The sequence below is a fragment of the Anarhichas minor genome, unplaced genomic scaffold (genome assembly GCF_050575085.1).
Source record: "Anarhichas minor isolate MPS153535 unplaced genomic scaffold, ASM5057508v1 ptg000001l, whole genome shotgun sequence".
Classification (NCBI taxonomy): Eukaryota; Metazoa; Chordata; class Actinopteri; order Perciformes; family Anarhichadidae; genus Anarhichas; species Anarhichas minor.
The window spans coordinates 1,077,776-1,097,500 of NW_027466447.1; the positions used below are offsets into that span (position 1 = coordinate 1,077,776).

Genomic DNA, 19,725 nt, shown 5'->3' on the forward strand with positions numbered 1-19,725 from the left:
GTCATCAGAAGGCAATCTCAAAAACTGCATTGCCACTGCTTCATTACTTCACTCTGCTAAGAAAGCAGATGAGTCTACAATGATGCACAGTGTTGATTAGTGGTTTTGATAGTAGAGTAGTTACCCCTATTCTGTTAAACCCCTAATGACAAAAAATGTAGAGACGGGTAGAGACAATATTGTGTGTGCATGTGTGTGTGTGTATGGGGGGAGGGGGGGGGCTTCACCTGCCTTTGATTGTATGATGAATCTGTGGAAATTCCTGTATTCACATGCTGACAAATGATATACATTGCTTATAAGATCAAAGAAAATGTGTAATTTAGTAGATGTATTTAATAGTAGTTTAGCTTTTTAATTCATGCTAGAATAATAGAATAACATAACATGGAAACATACTGCTTTCAGCCCACAAACAACCTGCATTTAAGTTGTTGTGGCAGAATTAAGAGGAAGGACGCAGTTCTTGGAGTTGCAACCAGCAGGGATCGTTTATTCTAAGTTCACAACAGATCCAAAATGTCAGAGTTCTTACGTCTGACGTTTAAGTTTTAGTTCTAGCACCTTACGCCACATTCCACCAATCAAATCCCGTCGATTGAACCAAAAACAAAACACATGTGGTCTTCTCATTATGTCATGCCCTCTTCCTCTTGTCTGGGTCAGGTTGACATTTTTGGCAGGTCAAATGATATTTGTGCGCACTTATTCAAGGTTGATTCTGAATCCATATTAAGAAGAGTGACAGGCCCTGAAAGCATATTGAAAAGGTTCAAAGAGATTACTATTTAAAACATGCACTTATTTTTATTACTTATTTAGATACACTTTTTCCACTACACCTTTTCCACTACTTGAAAAGAAGCTAACTCAAATACTTAAAAGCCTTTCTGTTTTCTTCCTCTTTTGATCTCTCGTCCCATCTCCTCTGGCATCTGCCCAAGGCAGCAACCTCCGCATTTGAAAAGTGAAGCAAATGCAGAAGTGCCTTAAACTTGCATTCTCTTTAATGGGCATCAGGCGGCGACCCTTCTTGTTACAAAAAAGAGTCTGATTAAGAGTCTGATTGTATAGAAGTCTTTGAGAGAACATTGTAAACATGACTTTATGGTCTCAATCTCTAGTTTCAAGTCTTCTTCAATACAGCATGATGTCCATTTAGTAAATGATGGTCCATTTAGAGTCAAATAGACCATAAAGCAGGGTATGCTACCTTATGATTGAATGGTCGCTAACACAACATTGTCTGATCAGGGAGTTTTCCGTATTTTCTCCCAGTGTGATTTCCCGTGAAAGGTAATTATAACATTTTGGTCTTCTGAAAAAGTCTTATTCAGCGTTTAGTTGTACTTAGCTCCCCCCGCTGTCACGTCTTGGTGCAAAAAAACAGATGGTGACGCCCAAAAACCAAGAAGACAAACACCAAAATGCCAAACTTAAGGTTTCAAAACAGTAGTCCATAAACCAATGGTTGACGTCATTGCAACTACGTTCAATTCTTATTTACAGTCTATGATTTGCCTCTGACAAGATGTTATTAGATAAGACCCGCCTTGTTGACATTCTGCAACCAGTCAGTATGACAAATGACAAGTGACCGTGACAGTGTGTCTACCTCCTACATTGCCAAAGCTATATAGATTCCTACAAAAGTTACTTAATAAATCGTTCAGATGTGTTCAGTATGTATATTTAAAACAATGTTCCATTTGACAACACTTTCTGAATCAGAATGCCTTTCCCTGCAGGTGTGGTCAGGTCAGACCCAAAATACTGAGGCTCTGCTGTCAACAGGCTGTGGCTCGGTGGCCCCGGGCCCCATCATTGCTCCATATAACATCATCACAAGCAGATTTCAGAGCACTGAAGCCCCTGGCAGAGGTTTCTCAGCCTCCTTCAGCACCAGTAAGAACCAAGCAGCCAACACAGCTTCACTGTGTTAATAACGCCATACTGACTGACTGACTAACTGCGACAGTGTTTGAATCTAAAACACAGCAGCCTTGAATGTTAAATACCTGTGTTTGTTGTGAATTATGTTTCTGTCACATGAGAGAGCAGAAGACATGTTACCTTGTAAAATCCTTTTGTCTAGAAAATCCAGTTTCACTCGTAAAATCTGGATTTTCCATGGGTGATTTATTTGCATTTTCAGAACAGTAATAAATAGTTTTCAATCCCAGCTCTCATAAAACACAAGTTTTAACTTAGATGTTGTGAACTTTAGTGTTGGAGTGAGGTATGAGGTCTGATGTCTTCTGTTTATTAGGGTGCGGAGCAAACTTCACAGCTCTCAGTGGTCGTGTGGTTTCTCCGAATTATCCAGCCGACTACCCTAACCACTCCAACTGCACCTACAACATAGACGCTGGAGAACAGACTGTGGTCGTCCTCACTTTCCAGGTCTTCCAAGTAGAAGGCAAGTGTAGCATTAGCAACATACAGACAGGAATCACCTGCAGATGTCTTTGAAATTGAATATTTTGTTCTCTGTGATGTTTGATAACCAATCAGCTATTGTATGATTATGTGGCCTGTCATGTCTCTTATCTAGCACACTCCACGTGTCTGTATGATGGGCTGAAGATCTACAGCCTGGCTACTAGTGGCCCTGCTATTGCCACTCTGTGTGGTAGCAGCATCCTGGGGCCGTTCTCCAGCTTTGGCCCCATGCTACTCCACTTCTACTCTGACTCTGTGATCACTGACAGTGGCTTCATGGCAGAATACAGAGCCATCCGTAAGTAATGAAGAGGAGAAATAATTGCTTTACTCGAATGAGCAGATTGATCCATCTGACTAAATCAAGGTGAGAATGTAAGGACTACGGACAAAGGAATCTTTCAAAAGTATATTGTTCAAGTTGAAGGATTGATTCATGGAATTTCACCACTGCAGCTTGCCCCAAGTCTGATCCCACTACAGTACATGGCGCAGGAGGGTCACTGCCATGGCATATACAGTAGTTAGGTCAAGGTCAGTGGAAAACCATGTCCAACACAAGTCACAATTTAGGTGTGTGTGTGTGTGTGTGTGTGTGTGTGTGTGTGTGTCTACAGCATGTGGTGGTTTCTACAACAGCACAATGGGTACAGTGAGCAGTCCAGCACTCTCCATGACCAACTACCACCACAACATCAACTGTACCTACCACATTGTGGTCCAAGCTGACAGAGTGGTGGATCTCAAGTAAGACTACACTGAAGAGGGAAAATTAATATGTATTTGAGAAAGGGGGATTTCTACATTTTTGTCACACAGTAATATTTAAAAAAATGCTTACCGACTTTTTTTCTAAAATTTAAAGTCATGTTTCGCAGGTCATTTCACTCTAGTATACGTAAACTAGATACTATATTGGCACTGATAAATAGCTTTACAAACTCTAGACAACAAGCTCTTAAGTAATTTCAGCCCTTAATGCTCTCCCTTTCTCTCTCCAAAGGTTTAACACGTTCCACCTGGAGGCATCTTCTTCCTGCCGCTATGACTCTGTGGCAGTGTATGATGGACAGGACACCTTGGCACCCTTATTGGGGAAATTCTGTGGGTCAGTGCTCCCACCTAATCTGCGCTCCTCCACCAACCAGCTGTTCATTGTATTTAGGACAGATGCCTCAGTGAATGGGATTGGCTGGAGGGCTGTTTACAGTGAGACACTCGGTAGGTCAATGTTACTGAATTTATGATCTGAAAAATGTTAAGTGTAAAAGCATCCAAAAAGCATTTAAGCTGCATTGCATGTTGAGTTGTTGTTTTTTTAATGTGGACCTGTTTCCATACTTTGAGTTTATACCCGTTACATAACATTGTTATGCTTTTTACATAACATAAGAAAGTCCTCTAAGGGCAGTTGTTATTTATTAATGGTAGCTGTGTTGCCTAACCCTAACCTAACGTGGTTTCTTCCAAATGGATTGCAATAAGGGGGCTGTGGAAATTTCCACTCAAAGGGTCTGTACCGTTTAGTAAATGTTAGTAAAAGTTTAATTTCCGATTCTCCCTGACTCATTACAGCATCAGGTAAGAATGACTCCAGCTATTTCAACTCATGCAGAAGGTGCACCAAGCTGCTGTAACATTCATCTGATCTCTGATCAGTTCAAGCCCTGAATGGCCTGTATGGGTGGGGAACCACTGACCTGTGTGTGTTAGACAGCACTGGGTGACTGAGCAGGGTCATCCTTCAATCAGAGGATCCGGGAGTTCGATCCCCGACTCCGCTAGTCCATGCCGATTTTGAGTGGTCGGAAGACTAGAAAAGCACTATACAAGTACAGTCCATTTGACCATTTACCTGTGTGGGTGAGAGAGCACTGACCTGTGTGGGTGAGAGTGCCCTAGGTTTGAAGGCATAGGTTGGCTTTATTGGACAAAAAACAAACAAAGCAAAACTCAAGATAAAACACTAAAGCTGCAAGGCTTATTTATTGTGAAGCTATAGACTGTCAGCCTTCTCTTAGATGTCAGAGTTAAGGCACAACTTCTCCATTTGGACTCTGTGAATAATCATGTAAACAGGGTCATTGTGGGGCACGGTCAGTTTAAGAACCAAGTCCTTAACTCTTATGTGTTGTTTGTAGGCTACATTAGAATTAATTCAACACAAATAAAACTATGTATAGTACTATTACACTATGTCACAATTGATTGTTTTATTCAAGTATTTAGGTGCATTCAGTTACATGAAGCCTACATGCTACAATAATGACACTACTGACAAACCTATGAGTAAAGAAATGGTATTTTAACCTAAAAATAAATGTTTTTGAAAATAAAATTGCATAATTATATGTCATTATGTGAGGAAACCCCAGCACCCCAGTCCAAATAGTCATACAGTATGGGAAGTCCCATCTCTGCAAATAGTGGAGCAAAGGTTGTTAGAATAATATGTTTGAGGTGAGTTATCCTAGATCATTGGACTCTGTGGATAAGTTGAGGTATTTAGTACATAGTTATGTTATATATCATATATACATATATTCAACGACCAAGGGCTCACCATCTGCCCCTGTCTGCATATTTGTTGTATTGTGGATTTGGACAGTAATACTTTGAACCTCCCAGACATTATGTTTTTTCTACTTGAAGATGCTGGTCTGCAGTTGCCTATTGTGTAACACATTCTTGGTTTGAAGGACTGGCTCAGTGTTTGTTTCTGAATTGCCTGCAGGTCCTGCACAGGGATGTGGTGGCTACCTGTCCATGCCCATGGGCATGTTTGGTTCTCCAGACCCAAACCTGGATGGGCACTATGAGCCCAGTATGGACTGCCTGTGGACCATTGAGATGCCAGTCAACAGGGCTATCAACCTGACGTTCAACTCCTTTGACCTTGAGAGCTCCTCTACTTGTCGCTATGACTACGTCAAAGTAAAGAACCCCAGCCATTGAAATATTAATGCAGATATACATTTTCTTTCATCAAAGCATCATTCCTGAAGATACTGCATAATGCTGTCATTTTTGTGTTGCTAGTGTGACCTAACGATAAATAACTAAAGATCATTTGATCTGTATTACCTTATATCAACTGCAGTTGTGGATTTTCTTCCGTATTGATGCAAATCTGCATCAATAAGTGTAATAATCAAAGACTCTTTTTTTGTCCTACTTGTAATAATAACGTACTATAGGACAACACTTCTTTGTCCGTAATTGGATGACAAAATGCCATTTTCTTTTTTTAACGTTATGTGTATTTCTATCAGGTGTATGATGGTGACAACGTGAACTTCCCTCTGGTTGGGACATTTTGTGGAAACGTCCTCCCTGCTTATTTTGTATCGAGTGGAAACTTCCTGACTATTCACTTAGTCACTGATAGCTCAGTACAGAAACGAGGCTTCAATGCTACCTACAGTGCTATGCCATGTAAGACACTTTCTAATCTCTCATTGCTACTCTGCATTCTACTTGCTACAGAAATAATAATGAAAATATAATATTATGTATATTATATAAACTATTAAAAACTTAAAACCAATACTTAACCCCCAAATGACTGTGTTCACCCATACCCATCTGCAGCTGCCTCAAAGTCCAGTCTTAGTTTACATGTTGGATACTCTTACAATAAAAACGCCAATAGTGATTATAATATTAGTAATACATCATTACATAAAATTTGATAGTTTCATGGTGTTATTGGTAGTTTTACTCTCTTTGCTCTGGCTTTCTCCTCCCTTAAACCAATTTGCATTTTGTTTAAGTATCCTGGGGTGTTGCTGATAACCAGGGCCAAAGGTTGAATGAGTTCAATTGTTTGTTCAATTCAACTTAACACAAATTAACATGGTCTTTTTAATTCTTCCATATTTGAAGAATCATATGCGCTACTCAGCTGCAGAACAGCACTAAAGAGTTTGATATGAATCATTGAATAAAACCTGATCAGTTGAATTAGAATGATCTTGTTATTTTGGGGGAATTTTTCCTGTTCCGATGTGAGAGTCCTGGGACAGAGGATTTCATATGTTGAACAGATTGTAAATCCCTCTGAGGCAAATTTGTAAATTGTGATTTTGGACTATACAAAATGAATTGAATTGAAATTGAATTAAGGTGGTTTAGATATTCCTCTACCAAGATGATCCTTGGATAGTACGAAAGCCTGTGAACAGATCCCAGTAAAATAATTGGATAAGATTGAAAAGTGGAGTCTCAGTGTGATGAAGTATCAGGCTGAAAATGTCTTCCTACTTGAACTGCTGAAAGTTTCATTTAGTGAGGACGGGTGAAATAACAGGCCATAGCTCTCTGAATGGCAACGAATAGCTGGAAATACAAGTTGTAAACGTGGTGGCCTGGGTCGCTGTTTTCTCCTACAGGGAAACAGCCTGCTCATTCATTTGAAAGTTCTGTTTGCTCTGTTCAGCATCATTCCATTTGTCTTCAATAATTAAACCTCTACACAGGTGCAACTAAATGTAGGGCCCTTTTGAACATGTGAATCAGCAAATGATTGTTGTACCAGTGAGCAGACCTCTGTGATGCTGTTGGGAAGCAGTTATTGTTGCTGTTTGTTGTAGAGCTGAGTGAGAGGATCCTTCATCTGCTGCCTTGTGTCATCTCTCTCGTTTCATTTAGTTTATACTTGAAAATTTAATAACTGTTAAAGGTTTTCTATCAACCTATCAACATATCAGCTCAGACACAATCCCACAGTAAGTCTGTCTGATGTTTTTTGCTATACTTTTAATTTAGCACATTTTTCAAACCTCTCAATGTGTCTGCCTTCCCTCAGTGGTCTGCGGCGGAAATCTAAATGCCACCACCACCATACAGACCCTGGTTTCGACTTCCTTCCCCAATGCCTATCCTCCTTACACCTCCTGCCGCTGGGTCCTGGATGCTCCAGCCCAGGAATCCATCCAGATTTCAGTCCAGACCTTCGTCCTTCAGCCTAGCCAGAGCTGCTCCACAAACTACCTGGAGATGAAAGACTGGCCTATAGTGAGTGTTATGTATGTATGTGTCTTAAAACGTGGGTGCTTAGCTTTCACACTACAACAAATAGTACCATACGAGTCTGCTTGGAAGTGAGACTCAGACAAACTTACAGGTGAGACTAGTTTAGTTGTTTAGTCTGATTGACAGCTTTTACATCAAATAAACCAAACTAAACTGAACAGGTTTGAAACTACTTTTAATCACTGTAGAGAGATGAGAATTATCAAATGTATCAAAAAAATAACTCCCACACAGTTATGATATTGTAATATTTATTCTGAATGAGGTGACTCTTGTGTTTCCAGGGAGACAATGGGCAGTCACATAAGTTCTGTTCATCAGATGGCCATCCACCAGACTTCTACAGCTACAGCAGAACAATCCTTGTGCACTTCAAATCTGACACCTTCATGACAGGAAATAGCCTGAGTTTCACCTATCAGATCGCCAGTACGTACCTGTTGTAAACCTGCGCCAAGTAGAGGCAGTTCTACTTCGTTACCTCAAAGAAGTTAAGGCTTCAAATGTCTGTATTTCACTTACATGTGCAAGTTTGGTTTAAAAAAAGAGGATGTATATTAAATAGATCCTAAAAAAAGTCCCAATGAAAAGTGCACAACAGGTTTTGAGATGATGTGCATGATGGGTACTGAGGGAACTTGCTCTAAATGTGCTGGTGGTGATTTCCAGGCTGTAGCCGGACCTATGAACAGGAATATGGCTACCTGAAGAGTCCAGGCTGGCCTGACATCTACCCCCACAACATGGACTGCACCGTCATCCTAAGGGCCCCGCAGAACAGCTCCATCTCCTTCTTCTTTAACAATTTTGACATGGAGACCCAAAGCCACTGTGAATTTGACTACCTGGAGGTAAAACAACTACAAACATACAGAGACATATTTAGATAAAATATGTATATTTGCCATATCAACTTACATATGTATGAACAATCACATATACAATAATCAACTTGTTTTATGTGTAACTTTGGTGGTTCTCAACCTGTACCCCATTTTCCCATGTTTTTGACTAATGTGACTAATGGGGGACAACAATTTTTGAAATAGTTCCGTCATTAAGGGAGAACAATGTAACTGGCAGCCATAAACAAGCTGCAAGGGTAATTGTGCAGCGTCAGTGTAACAGTAGCTGCTTGTTTTTGCTCAGATTGTTATAATAAGTGTCTGACAACATTATTGAAGGGTTACCTTGCTGGATAAAAATATCTGGATACGAAAATCTATCTTGTCAGGCAAGTATTGTGTTTGTGACCGGTAAACCAGAGCACGGACCAATCAGCTCCATCTGGCATGTCAGAATAATGGAGAGGATCCTTCAGAGTTAGTTTATACGTCCAAGTTTGGTTGTGAAATGTGAATATGGGGCAGCAACAGGTCCTACTCTTTCCAGCCTTCTTCTTCTGTGGAACACCAGCAGACTCGAGAGCTTTGATGCTGCAAAAACAAAGTATAAAAGGGGAGAGTCACGAGAGTCACTTGCGGGTGTTGAAAAATCGAATTTGTAAAATGTCTATAAATTAGCTGTTTCTATCTCCACCAAATGTATGTGGACAGGGATGTCCATGTACATGAAATGTGAGATGGCAGTAGTCTGTCTGACCCTTCTGTCTGGGGGATGTGTCAGTAAATCCCAGCACTCTGTTGTCTCTCAGATCCGTAATGGCAGTACAGCGGACTCACCACTGATTGGTCGGTTCTGCGGCAACACCTTGCCCAGCCCCATCTTCCCAAAATCCAACCTGCTCTACTTACGCTTCAAGAGTGACTTCTCCACGGCCCGTGATGGCTTTGAGGCCACATGGACATCCTCCCCTCACGGTCAGAGCTAAACTGTTTCAAATTATGTCAAACCAGGTTCCATGAAACATCAAGAGCTTAAAGGTTTCCATTCCAACCAAAGACTAAAACAGAGGCTGTCACTAATTCATGCATAACAATTCTTAGTTTCCAGATTTATAATACATACAAAAAAAACACAGAAACACCAACAGGGCAGAATACAACACTCTAAAGCCCCTCCCACCCACCTACACACACACTCACACAGAAATATAGAACAAAAAGACAATGGTGACGGCCTGGTTCAGGCACACGCACTTGACCGGCTAATTAACAACTGGTCAGTTGCCCAGCTTCACTTCATCAGGACCAGGATCAGGGTAGAGAGTGCACGATCCCCCTTCCTGGGGGAAGAAACCATCAAGATCCTGATGATACTCTCTCCCCCCTGGGTTCAAAATAGGGATATGAAAAAAACAAATGTATTTAGGGTGCTACAGGATTCAGCAGCATAGGCCCATAGATTTGCCACCATGGCACTTTATTCAAAGCTAACACAATTAGACTCAAAGAGCCCGAGCGGCCTCTGCCCAGAACTTGAAGAACCAATGCTGGTTGCTCCATAAATACCAAGACGAAATTATACATCTTAAACTCAAGATGGTGAGTGAAATCTATTGTGTGGATGGGTCAGGTCCCACCATGGTATGTTACAAAACCACAAAACATGAGGCTTTCATTGTTGACATTCAAAGCTCTCATACATTCAAATAATACAGAAATCCCATGTTTGTTAGAACTGTTGAACTTCTCCTCTGTGGAACTCCCTTCATAACTTACCTCTATAATAATAATAAAAATAACTTTATTGAATAGCACCTTTCAAAAACAATATTATAAAGTGATTTTTGTGAGATTTATTTTCTTCTTTTCTATGAATGGTCAAATTTGAGGCAGCCAAAACCAAAATGTCAAAAATGTCCAGACTTTCTGTCCCTAGTATGAGCCTAGCTCCAAACATACTGGATCCCACATTTCTTATTATGCAATACCATAGTGTCTTTTGTTAGACCCTATCTACTTGCAATCATCAGTGTTTTTCCAATTCCACACCACACTCAAACACAAGCTTTCTCTTTACTCGGCACAATCTGCAGTCTTAAAGTCCAAGATGAGAACATCTTGATAACATCAGCATTGTCTTATCCATCCTCGTCTGCCACTGCATAACAGTTAGACTGCTGATTGATCAATCTCACTTCACTGTCATCGCCGTGTTATGGCAGCATTCTCCAAAATCAAATCTGTTTTTATGATTAGCAGTATGGTTAGATTTAGCTGTTGCATTTTAAAAATGAGATTTACACAACATAACAGGTTTTATTTTAGGTTATGGAACATGTATTGATGGGATGGCAGGTGTATAGTCGCGTTTTTTAAATCTTCTAGTTTTTCTATGGTTATTATTGCTTGTAATGATCAGTAGAAATGGTTCCTGACTTTCTGTCTGCTTATCCTGTTTGTCTTTAAGCTGAAGCATCTTTTGTTTTACATAATTGTGTACTAGGTTGCGGTGGTACTCTGTATGGAGACCATGGCTCATTCTCAAGCCCCAACTACCCAGGCACCTATCCGAACAGTACCCACTGTGAATGGGGCATCATGGCACCCAGAGGTCGTGTGGTGACCATCACCTTTGCCCAGATCAGCATTGATGACCCTGGAGATTGCCAGAACAACTTCTTGAAGTTGTATGATGGCCCAGACACCTCCTCACTGCCTGCTGGACCTTACTGCGGAGTGGTATGTAACCCAAGAAAGCAGTCACTTCTTCCCCTGTAATGCAAACTTAAGCCCTATATGCACAGGACTAGTATTACCTGGTGACCTCTAATAATCTGTAATAATTACAGAGGTCGTCTGTGATCTTAATCCTGCACGAATCTGCCACGTCCATAATACTGCCACATATTCTGCCATATTTTAAAGATGTCATATGATAATTTAAGTCCCGTGGAAATCACAGTGATTTGGGTCGGGGGTTTTCTTCTGCAAGGTTTTCATTTTCTCTGGAGATTGGGTTAGCAACGATTATAAATGAAAGTTTTAACAGCATCTTGTGTGCAAATTCAGGAGGACCATCTCATTACATGGCATAGAGGTCTTTATGAATGATATATAAACATAAATAAGCTTTTATGATGTGGTATTATATTATCAAATATATATATATGATATAGTACAATATTTTTAATGGAAGCAGATGTGTCCCAGAGCCGTGACATAATATCCGGAGGATAATGTCAGTAAAATAACAAAAGGAATATGCAGACTTTATTTATTCTGTGTGAAAAAAGACGTGGAGAGGTGATTTGTAAATTCCGTGAGGTCCCCTCGTAATACTGGTCCCACACAAATAGCGTTTTAGTGGAATATTTATGTCATTCAGAACAGAACATTAATATCTCATCAAACGACTATCATCTACAGTATGTAAAGAAGATATAGAGCAGTAATGTCTACCTGTCCCTCTCTCCCTCTGTGTGTGTTAGTTATCAGAGCTGGTGTTTTTAGACAGCATGTGAATGGCCCATAACGTTAAAAGAGTGCTAGCAGCAGCTAATATTTACAGTCAAATCAACAGTGCAGCAGGCTGCTGTTGTGAAAGCTGGTCTGGAGTCAGTACATCAGAAAACCATGCTGTTGAAACTACTAGAACTCCTGCTGTCTGTCCTAACGTAAATATTCAAACAGTGTGGTTGAACTAGTCCTGCTTTGTGTAGCCTGATGAAGAGAATAGAATTAGACAAAAATACATTTTATTTTACAGGAACATGACTGACATGTTTCATCTACATCTAAACTGGAATGATCAAAGTTAAAGGACACTGTAACATGTTGATACTCTTCATATTTACTTTTTATCAGAACAGACATGGTCTATTAAGTACACAATTTTCTGATTTATTTTACAATCACAATATAATATAGGAGATAAGAAGCAATAATGACATTTAATGAAATAACTATATTTATAACTATATTTTAAATTGAATAGTTTTTGTTACTATGCTAGAGGAGATACCAGGATAACCAGATAGGAACCACAATTATTTTTAATGGGTTCCTATGCTATTGCAGGGTACATTATGGTAAAAATGGTAAATGGACTGTACTTGTATAGCGCTGTTCTAGTCTTCCGACCACTCACTACACTTTAACACTACATGTCATCATTCACCCATTCACACCCATTCATACACTGATGATAGGGCTAGCGTGGAAGGTGCCACCTGCCCATCAGGACTATCTACCCATTCATACCAATTCATACACGCAGGAACAGCCTGCGGGAGCAATTTGGGGTTAAGTGTCCTCTTTATCCTCTGATTAAGGGATGACCCTGCTCCCACATTATGACCATAACATAAATTAGGCTCCATGTTTCTGTTTGCTACTTGAAACAAAGAAGATCCAGTGTGGACAATGAATGAAATAAAACGGTTCACAGGTTTTATACTGGAGAAGAGACAGATACGAAAAATCAACATGAAAAAGTGTCGTTTATTTCGTTTATTCTGTCTGTTTGAACCACTGGCTTAACCAATGAGTCCCATGACTCGGTGTCTCTGTGCCGTATTGGAGCATTTCTGACTGTGTTTATGAGAAAGTCCTTCAGGTTTCCCGGGAGCTTCCACTTCCCTCTAGATCCGTCCCAGTTTGTTGTGACACACCAGGTCTGGTATTTTCTTTCTTTTGGTGTGACAAATGGGAACAGCAAGCACCCGCAGTGATCTGCCCTGACTCATTCTGAGGAAAGTTGAGTGGTCCACTGTAAAACACAATCTGTACTTCATAACTTAACTTATATAATCATACCTTTAACTACAAACAAACTTAATGAAGGCCAACAGATGAAAATCAGCAGGAACAAAGAGAAGTCTTCGATAGTCAGTGAATGAATATCCCATATTTTGGCTAAAGTTTGCTTCACTTCCTGTGGTGTCAACCAGCAGCCACTCTGCCATTGTAACCTACATAGTGATCAAAGGGGGTATATAGTATAATCCTGTCATTATGATTAAGCACTCTGCAGCTACTTTGCGTCTACAGTTATCAAGTGCATCTGTCACATGAAACCAGCAACATCTTTAGAACCGTTACCGTTTGTCAATTTTAGAAGCAATCGAAATGCTCCAAATCGTGTATATTGCACATTTACTGACTACACAGCTAAGCTGATGGAATTTGATTCGGGTACAGTGTGTAACAGCACAGTTTCATCAACATCTTTTGTCTGATTCAGCGCTGATTTGGCGTGTGTTGCACATGTGTGGGAAGAAATGCAAAAAAAAAGGGGTTTCTGCTGCTCAACTTGGAATATTGGTATTCATCCAGCATGAAGAAGGCTATATATGAGGCAATGTTAGTTAAATAGCCCGTTGGGCCTAATTTGAATCCCCACCAGGCCTTACAACGGGTCTCACCGTCAGATCTGTTCTAGAGACTTCATACCAGCAGCATTAGTACAGTTTCAATGAGTTTATTTGTATAACATGTCAAAGACATGAAAAAGTTCATAATAATTTGTATCAACACTTACTGTTCCTGTTTCAAAATAAAAGCCCCTCTAGCATCTTTCTGTGGACAGAATCCCTAGAACGTAGCAGTAGTTTTAGAAAAACAGTCAGTAAGGACTATGTCTGCGTTTGAATATACAAGGATGTTATTTGTTTCTGCTCTCTGTGTTGTTTGTGCAGGAAACCAACATTGCTCCGTTCACAGCCTCTTCCCATCAAGTCTACATTGTTTTCCAAGCCCAGTATGCCAGCCTACCTTCAGGTTTCAGACTCACATGGAGCAGCTGAAAGAATGCCCTTCAAGACTCACACACATGCAGACAGTTGCTGACTCATTTCCTAATCATGTTTTAAACCTGCCTCACATTTATTTTTTAACCAAACTAATGTCATGATAATAATAATAAATCTATATTGACGTAACACTTACATGATTTGTCCTTTGTCATTTCAGATGTTCAGTTTAGTTTTATTACATTTAAACCACTGACCTGCTGGTGCGCTAGACTTTACCAACTCTTTTTGGACAGACAAGCATTTTTATAACCTATAATTCTATTAGAGAGATACATTATTTGATCATAGGAATGATACAGTATTAGGGTCTACTGCAGTGATTTTCAACCAGTGTGCCATGAGAGATCGTCAGGTGTGCCGTGGAAAAATGTCCAATTTCACTTAATCGGTCCAAAAAAACATTATTTAGTTGCTGCAAATAATTTGCCATTGTTGAGTGTCTGAGCCTGCAACATAGTGGCTGGCCAAGTTATAAATACTCTTCCATGCCAGTAGGTGGCAGTAGGTAGCGCAATAAAGACCGTGTTCATTTAAAACAGTAGAATTAAACAGTGGCGGGCCGTGCATTTTATACCTGGGCCTTCACTGCTGTCCTGCAGCTGAAACACAGCTACGGTTATTATTTGTTTCGTGTAAAAATGAAGCCAACACCTATCTACAGAGAATACGCCGGGAGTGCATCTCCTCTCTGCTCTGACTGCAGCTGGGACTGCTGCGCGAGTTACCGCCTGTGAGCTTTGGGGCGGCGGAGGGGCAGCACCTGCTGCTCGTTCACGACAGTGCAGAACGTATGTGCTTTAACATCAGAAAAGTCTCCAACAATACCAGAACAAGTCGCTAGATTTGTCGCTAGTAGCTTTTGACAAAAAAAGTCGCCATGAGGGTTTGAAAAGTCGCCAGATTTAGTGAAAAAGTGACACCGGCTAAATATGTCCCCAGAGCAACACTGGACATAACAATGGTTCCTATCACATATTAAACCAAACAAAAATCCAATCTTCATACAAACGAGTTGTACAAATAATAATATATAAACAAGCATATTAAAGCTACTGCAGATGTAAAAACAAACGCATTTAATTTACCAGAGCTGCTGTTCACTATTTAGCTGCTGTTCCTCCTTTCTTTGTTAATAAAGAGTTTAATAAATGACCTCTGCTCCTTTATTCACCAACACAAAATGGCGGCAATGGCGCCATTTCAATTCTCAATGGCGGCATCGTGGAGTTGCAGAGTGGCAGGTCCTGCGACTCCGCTTGTCCTGTTGTATCGAGGAGGCCGTTTATCATATCATAGACCATGTTTTTCAAAGACTGCGTCAAGCGCAAAGCAGTTCCTCAACAGCAACAATATCTTGGTTGTGTTTCATGGTGTGCTTTTTGGACTATTTGTCACGGGGCATGATGAGGACTCAAGCGCAGACAGTCAGAGTAGGGGAAAAAAAAAGGTCTTTAATAGCTCACAAACAAAAACAGGTAATCCAAGGACAAGACAAAAGACGAGGGGAAAAATCCGGCAGGACAAGGCAGGGCAGACAGACTGGGAAACCGGGAACAGGATGAGCAAAACGGGCGGGTAGGTAGGAAACAAACACAATGATCTGGCAGTGAGTGAGTGAAAGACAGGGGTTTAAATAGTGAACTAGACAGAGTGAACAGGTGAGACTAATAAGCTGATGAGGTGAGTGTGACTGGCAGGTGCACTGAATGGCAGGTGCACTTAGGGCTGCATGTTTATAGGAGAGAACAGTACAAATATCTCTAATCTCATACATGTAGGCCAGCGGTTCCCAAACTTTTTAGGCCACGCACCCCCTTCTACATCCCAACCGGGTTCACGCACCACCAATCCCCCACACCTTAAAAAAAAAAAATCAACAGAGCCTATTTATAGCCGCATAACAATCGGACCAATGAGAGAACAGTTTGCTCGCGCGTGGCGTTTGTTTACAAGATTTAGTCCGCTGTTAAATGTTGCAGTGTGAACACAAACCGAACAAAGGGACAACTGCAACATTGTATCATATTAATCCCTGAATCGGAACAAAGCAAACGAACTACGGGTGTGAAAACGCCCTGAAACACTGCAACAAAGTTTCAATAAATTTCAGTTACACAAGGCTTCACTTTTAAAGAGCAATAAGGATGGCGAGGACACACGCACAGGCTCAGAGGCAGATTGCATCACATTAAATTAACCATACAATAGCGGTTACATTAATCTGAATCGAATTACAATAAAGTTACTCTCTCCAATCATACATTCCACCATCTCTTTGGCAGCTGGCAAGCACACGTCTGGCAAGCCCGTAGTGCGATTTTTGTAGACCCAACACATGAATGAGACTGCAGTTGTTTCTGGCTGTTTTGTAACTCCTCCAATTTCGATATAAAAAAATGTAAGGGGCTTTTGACTTGCACTGGCATGCTTGGTGTTCAGGTGGCGATGTAAATAAGAAGGCTTCAGACAGCTGTTAGCCAGAACCTCACTGCACACCACGCACTGTGGCTTTGGGCAATCTGCATTGCCAATCCAAGTGAAGCGCAGACCCAGATCATTTTCATCATATTTCCTCTTTTTTTCCCAGTCTGATGCTCAATCTCGTTTCCTCTTTTTTTCACCTTGACTCCGCGATGGGCCTATGTGCTCCCGATTTGTCTGTGCTATCCCTTCCTCCTTTTCGGTCTCCTCCGTCTCATCTTTCTCTGACTCCCGTTCGATTTCTTCTCCCGGTCTCTCCCAAACGCACCTCTCCGTTTCTCTCGCCTCTGATTCCTCTCTCTCTCTCTGTCCCTCTCTTCTTTTATGACTGATAGCTTCAGATGTCCCACCTGACAGTTTCCCCGATTTCAGCCAATTTAGCATATTTGCATGAATGTTGCTGAATGAATGAAGTTAGCTGTTAGCTGACGTTAGCTGCACAAGCTAGGCTAAGCTAGTGTGTACGTAAAAGACAGTCTGGCAGCAGGAGCTGAAGTGCATTTATTTATTAAATTGTAAGTTTTTTAATTTAATGTTACAAAGGGAATTTTTATAATTCATGTTTTTGTTAAAATTATATTTAATATCAATTATTACACCATTAGACCAACATTACATTTTTCCTCTCGCGCACCCCCTGGAGGCAGCTCGCGCACCCCCCACACTTTGGGAATCCCTGATGTAGGCTATGAAGAGTGATTCATTTTCAGCATCTTACTGTAACTACAATAAAAATGTTAATCTTTTAACCTTGCCCTGACAAAGAGAGTTTAACTTAGTTTCAGGACAGTCACTTAACGTTATGCAAGCTTAAAATAAGGATAATTTATTGTGACATCAAATTCAACACGTTCATCACTGTAAAATATTGTAAAAAAACTTCTCGCCTGTGAAATGCTGATCCTTGCTGCTTGGTTTTGGCATTTCTTTCGTTATGACATCCAAAAGCAGCACAAAAGTCACGTTTTCTTTTTTTGAATGGGTCAGAACCTGCTGCAAGATGGCGACGGATGGTACCTTACGTACACCAGAGTGCAGCATCTACTGTATAGGTTACGATATTAGCATACTGTTTGTCTGCCCTTTCCAGTTAATGCAGGAATGATTTTTAATGTACCAAGCCTGCTAACGTTAGCCAACAAAATGAGACTATCATTAAGCCTATATCATCAATGTTGACGTAAACATTAGTTAAACCAAAAGATATTTTAAAAATGATAGTTGCATCAACAACAAACGGCGCCAAAGACGCGAAGCTAAATAATTGACCGTCAGTAATTAAAGGCTATTTTGCACTTTAACACTGTTTCTGGCAATAAAGCACTATCAACTAAAGTTAGATTTTTTTAAACGAATGGCCGTTCCTGCAGTTAACTGTTTACAGTCAACATTAACTAGCTAAGTTAACTAGTTAGCTAAAATTAGCATGCTAACTTGTTAGCCAACTTCCCTTTTCAAATAAATGTTAGCTTGCGAGAGGTAGAAAGGCATAAACAAATTAACATTACCTTTTAATACTGTGGTTGCTGTATGATCCATGCCCGGATATGTGGCATCCCTTCCATCTTCATCCATGGCGTAGTTAATCTAGATGACTTGCAGGGGCTCAGACTTGACAACAGGAGAAAAGCTAGCCACCAAAGTGCTAGCTGCATACCTTAAGTGCTCTTAATGGACCCTCTTCGCGCTTTCCCATGGGAAGGTACCATTTCATAAAGAGAGGTGATCTAAATATTGTAAATATTGAGAATATGACTAACTGATAGAGTCACGATTGAAAATTCATACGTCTATTTAAAAATTCACCTCCCTCCACAGATTATTTACATAGACGTTATTATGGTATATATATATATATATATAAAAAAGTAAATTCACAGGCCTCACCTATGTAGCTAGATAATGTGATAACGGTATGTCAGTAAATACTTTTGAACATCAGTTTCATGGTCTTTTTTCCATGGACTGCAGTGGGAACGTTTTACTTGCGTTTGATTTTAGTAAAGTTCAAGATGCTTTGGCGGTGCATTATCTGCTGTGTTTTTATTACTTTTTCATTGAAACTGTTATTGAGCCATATCAATTGACTGCACTGTCGCAGCCCTGATTTCAGGTTGCGCTGTGGTATTGATGGATGCACTGAGGAATATTGGTATAATACTGGCTGTTATTATTATTGGAGGTTGTTTTAAACGTCTATTAGATACAAATTATAAATATATATAAAATTAGTGCTGGGCAACGATTCAAATATTTAATCGCGATTAATCGGATGGATTTTTTTGTGATTAATCGCATTGTTATGGCAAAGTTCAATAATGAATTCAAAAGTAGTGTATTGCGCACTTTTATCTTGAAAGTACTGCTATATGAACAAAAGTGCAATAACATTTGAAAACTGCAAACATATCTACTTCTTTTTTATGTTTGTTAAATTCTCTGTAGCGATAACTAAATGATATGCTTATTATACATATTACAAACAAAAACACTTTAAAAACTCGACAATATGTTCTTGTGTTAAAAATGTCGCTTAATAATAAATAAATAAAAAACTGCGATAATGCGTTAACTTGCCCAGCACTAATAAAAATATAATATAAAATGTATTAAAAGTCCATTTAGATTTACAGAATTATCACATGGCATTTCTGCTTATGTTCATAACCACATGGTCTTGGCCAGATGAATGTAATGGCAACCTTTATATTCCAAATGAGATGTTAGCACAGTGCTAACTCACTTTAACTTGATAAAGGATGAGACAGGCTGTGTTATGGTCGGTTATTCTGGACCCATGCGCAGACACCGGGACAACAGGGTAGGTGAATAAAAGGTTTTATTTTTTGTTGTTCGTGGAGCCGGTGGAACAAGCAGGTAGGATGATGAGGCGGTGTGAGTGGCGGCGGTGTGAGTGGCGGCGGCTGGGCGGCGATGTGGCACAGGAATCTTGAGGCAGAGAGAAAACACAATTTAGGTTCCAAAAACCAGAGAAACAAAGTTAGTCACTTCTATGAAGGAAAAAACTCAGAGGGGCCGAGGTTGTAGCTACCACTGAGCTGACAAAACAGAAGCCGGGGTATTTGAGCTGTCGGTGATGATGGTCTGAT

At 40.2% G+C, this 19,725-nt stretch overlaps 1 protein-coding gene across 1 annotated transcript in view; it reads left to right on the forward strand.

Moving 5' to 3' along the window:
* cubn (cubilin (intrinsic factor-cobalamin receptor)) overlaps window positions 1-14,125 on the forward strand; it is a 78,697-nt gene extending 64,572 nt beyond the window's left edge. The window contains exons 55-67 of the mRNA XM_076087349.1: window positions 1,749-1,905; window positions 2,270-2,419; window positions 2,555-2,740; window positions 3,060-3,189; window positions 3,446-3,663; window positions 5,177-5,376; window positions 5,715-5,877; window positions 7,250-7,458; window positions 7,761-7,905; window positions 8,146-8,327; window positions 9,131-9,296; window positions 10,825-11,060; window positions 14,018-14,125. Of these exons, the coding sequence (XP_075943464.1) occupies window positions 1,749-1,905; window positions 2,270-2,419; window positions 2,555-2,740; window positions 3,060-3,189; window positions 3,446-3,663; window positions 5,177-5,376; window positions 5,715-5,877; window positions 7,250-7,458; window positions 7,761-7,905; window positions 8,146-8,327; window positions 9,131-9,296; window positions 10,825-11,060; window positions 14,018-14,125 (2,250 nt within the window). The remainder of the gene's footprint in view (window positions 1-1,748; window positions 1,906-2,269; window positions 2,420-2,554; window positions 2,741-3,059; window positions 3,190-3,445; window positions 3,664-5,176; window positions 5,377-5,714; window positions 5,878-7,249; window positions 7,459-7,760; window positions 7,906-8,145; window positions 8,328-9,130; window positions 9,297-10,824; window positions 11,061-14,017) is intronic.
* Window positions 14,126-19,725: the final 5,600 nt, after the last annotated feature.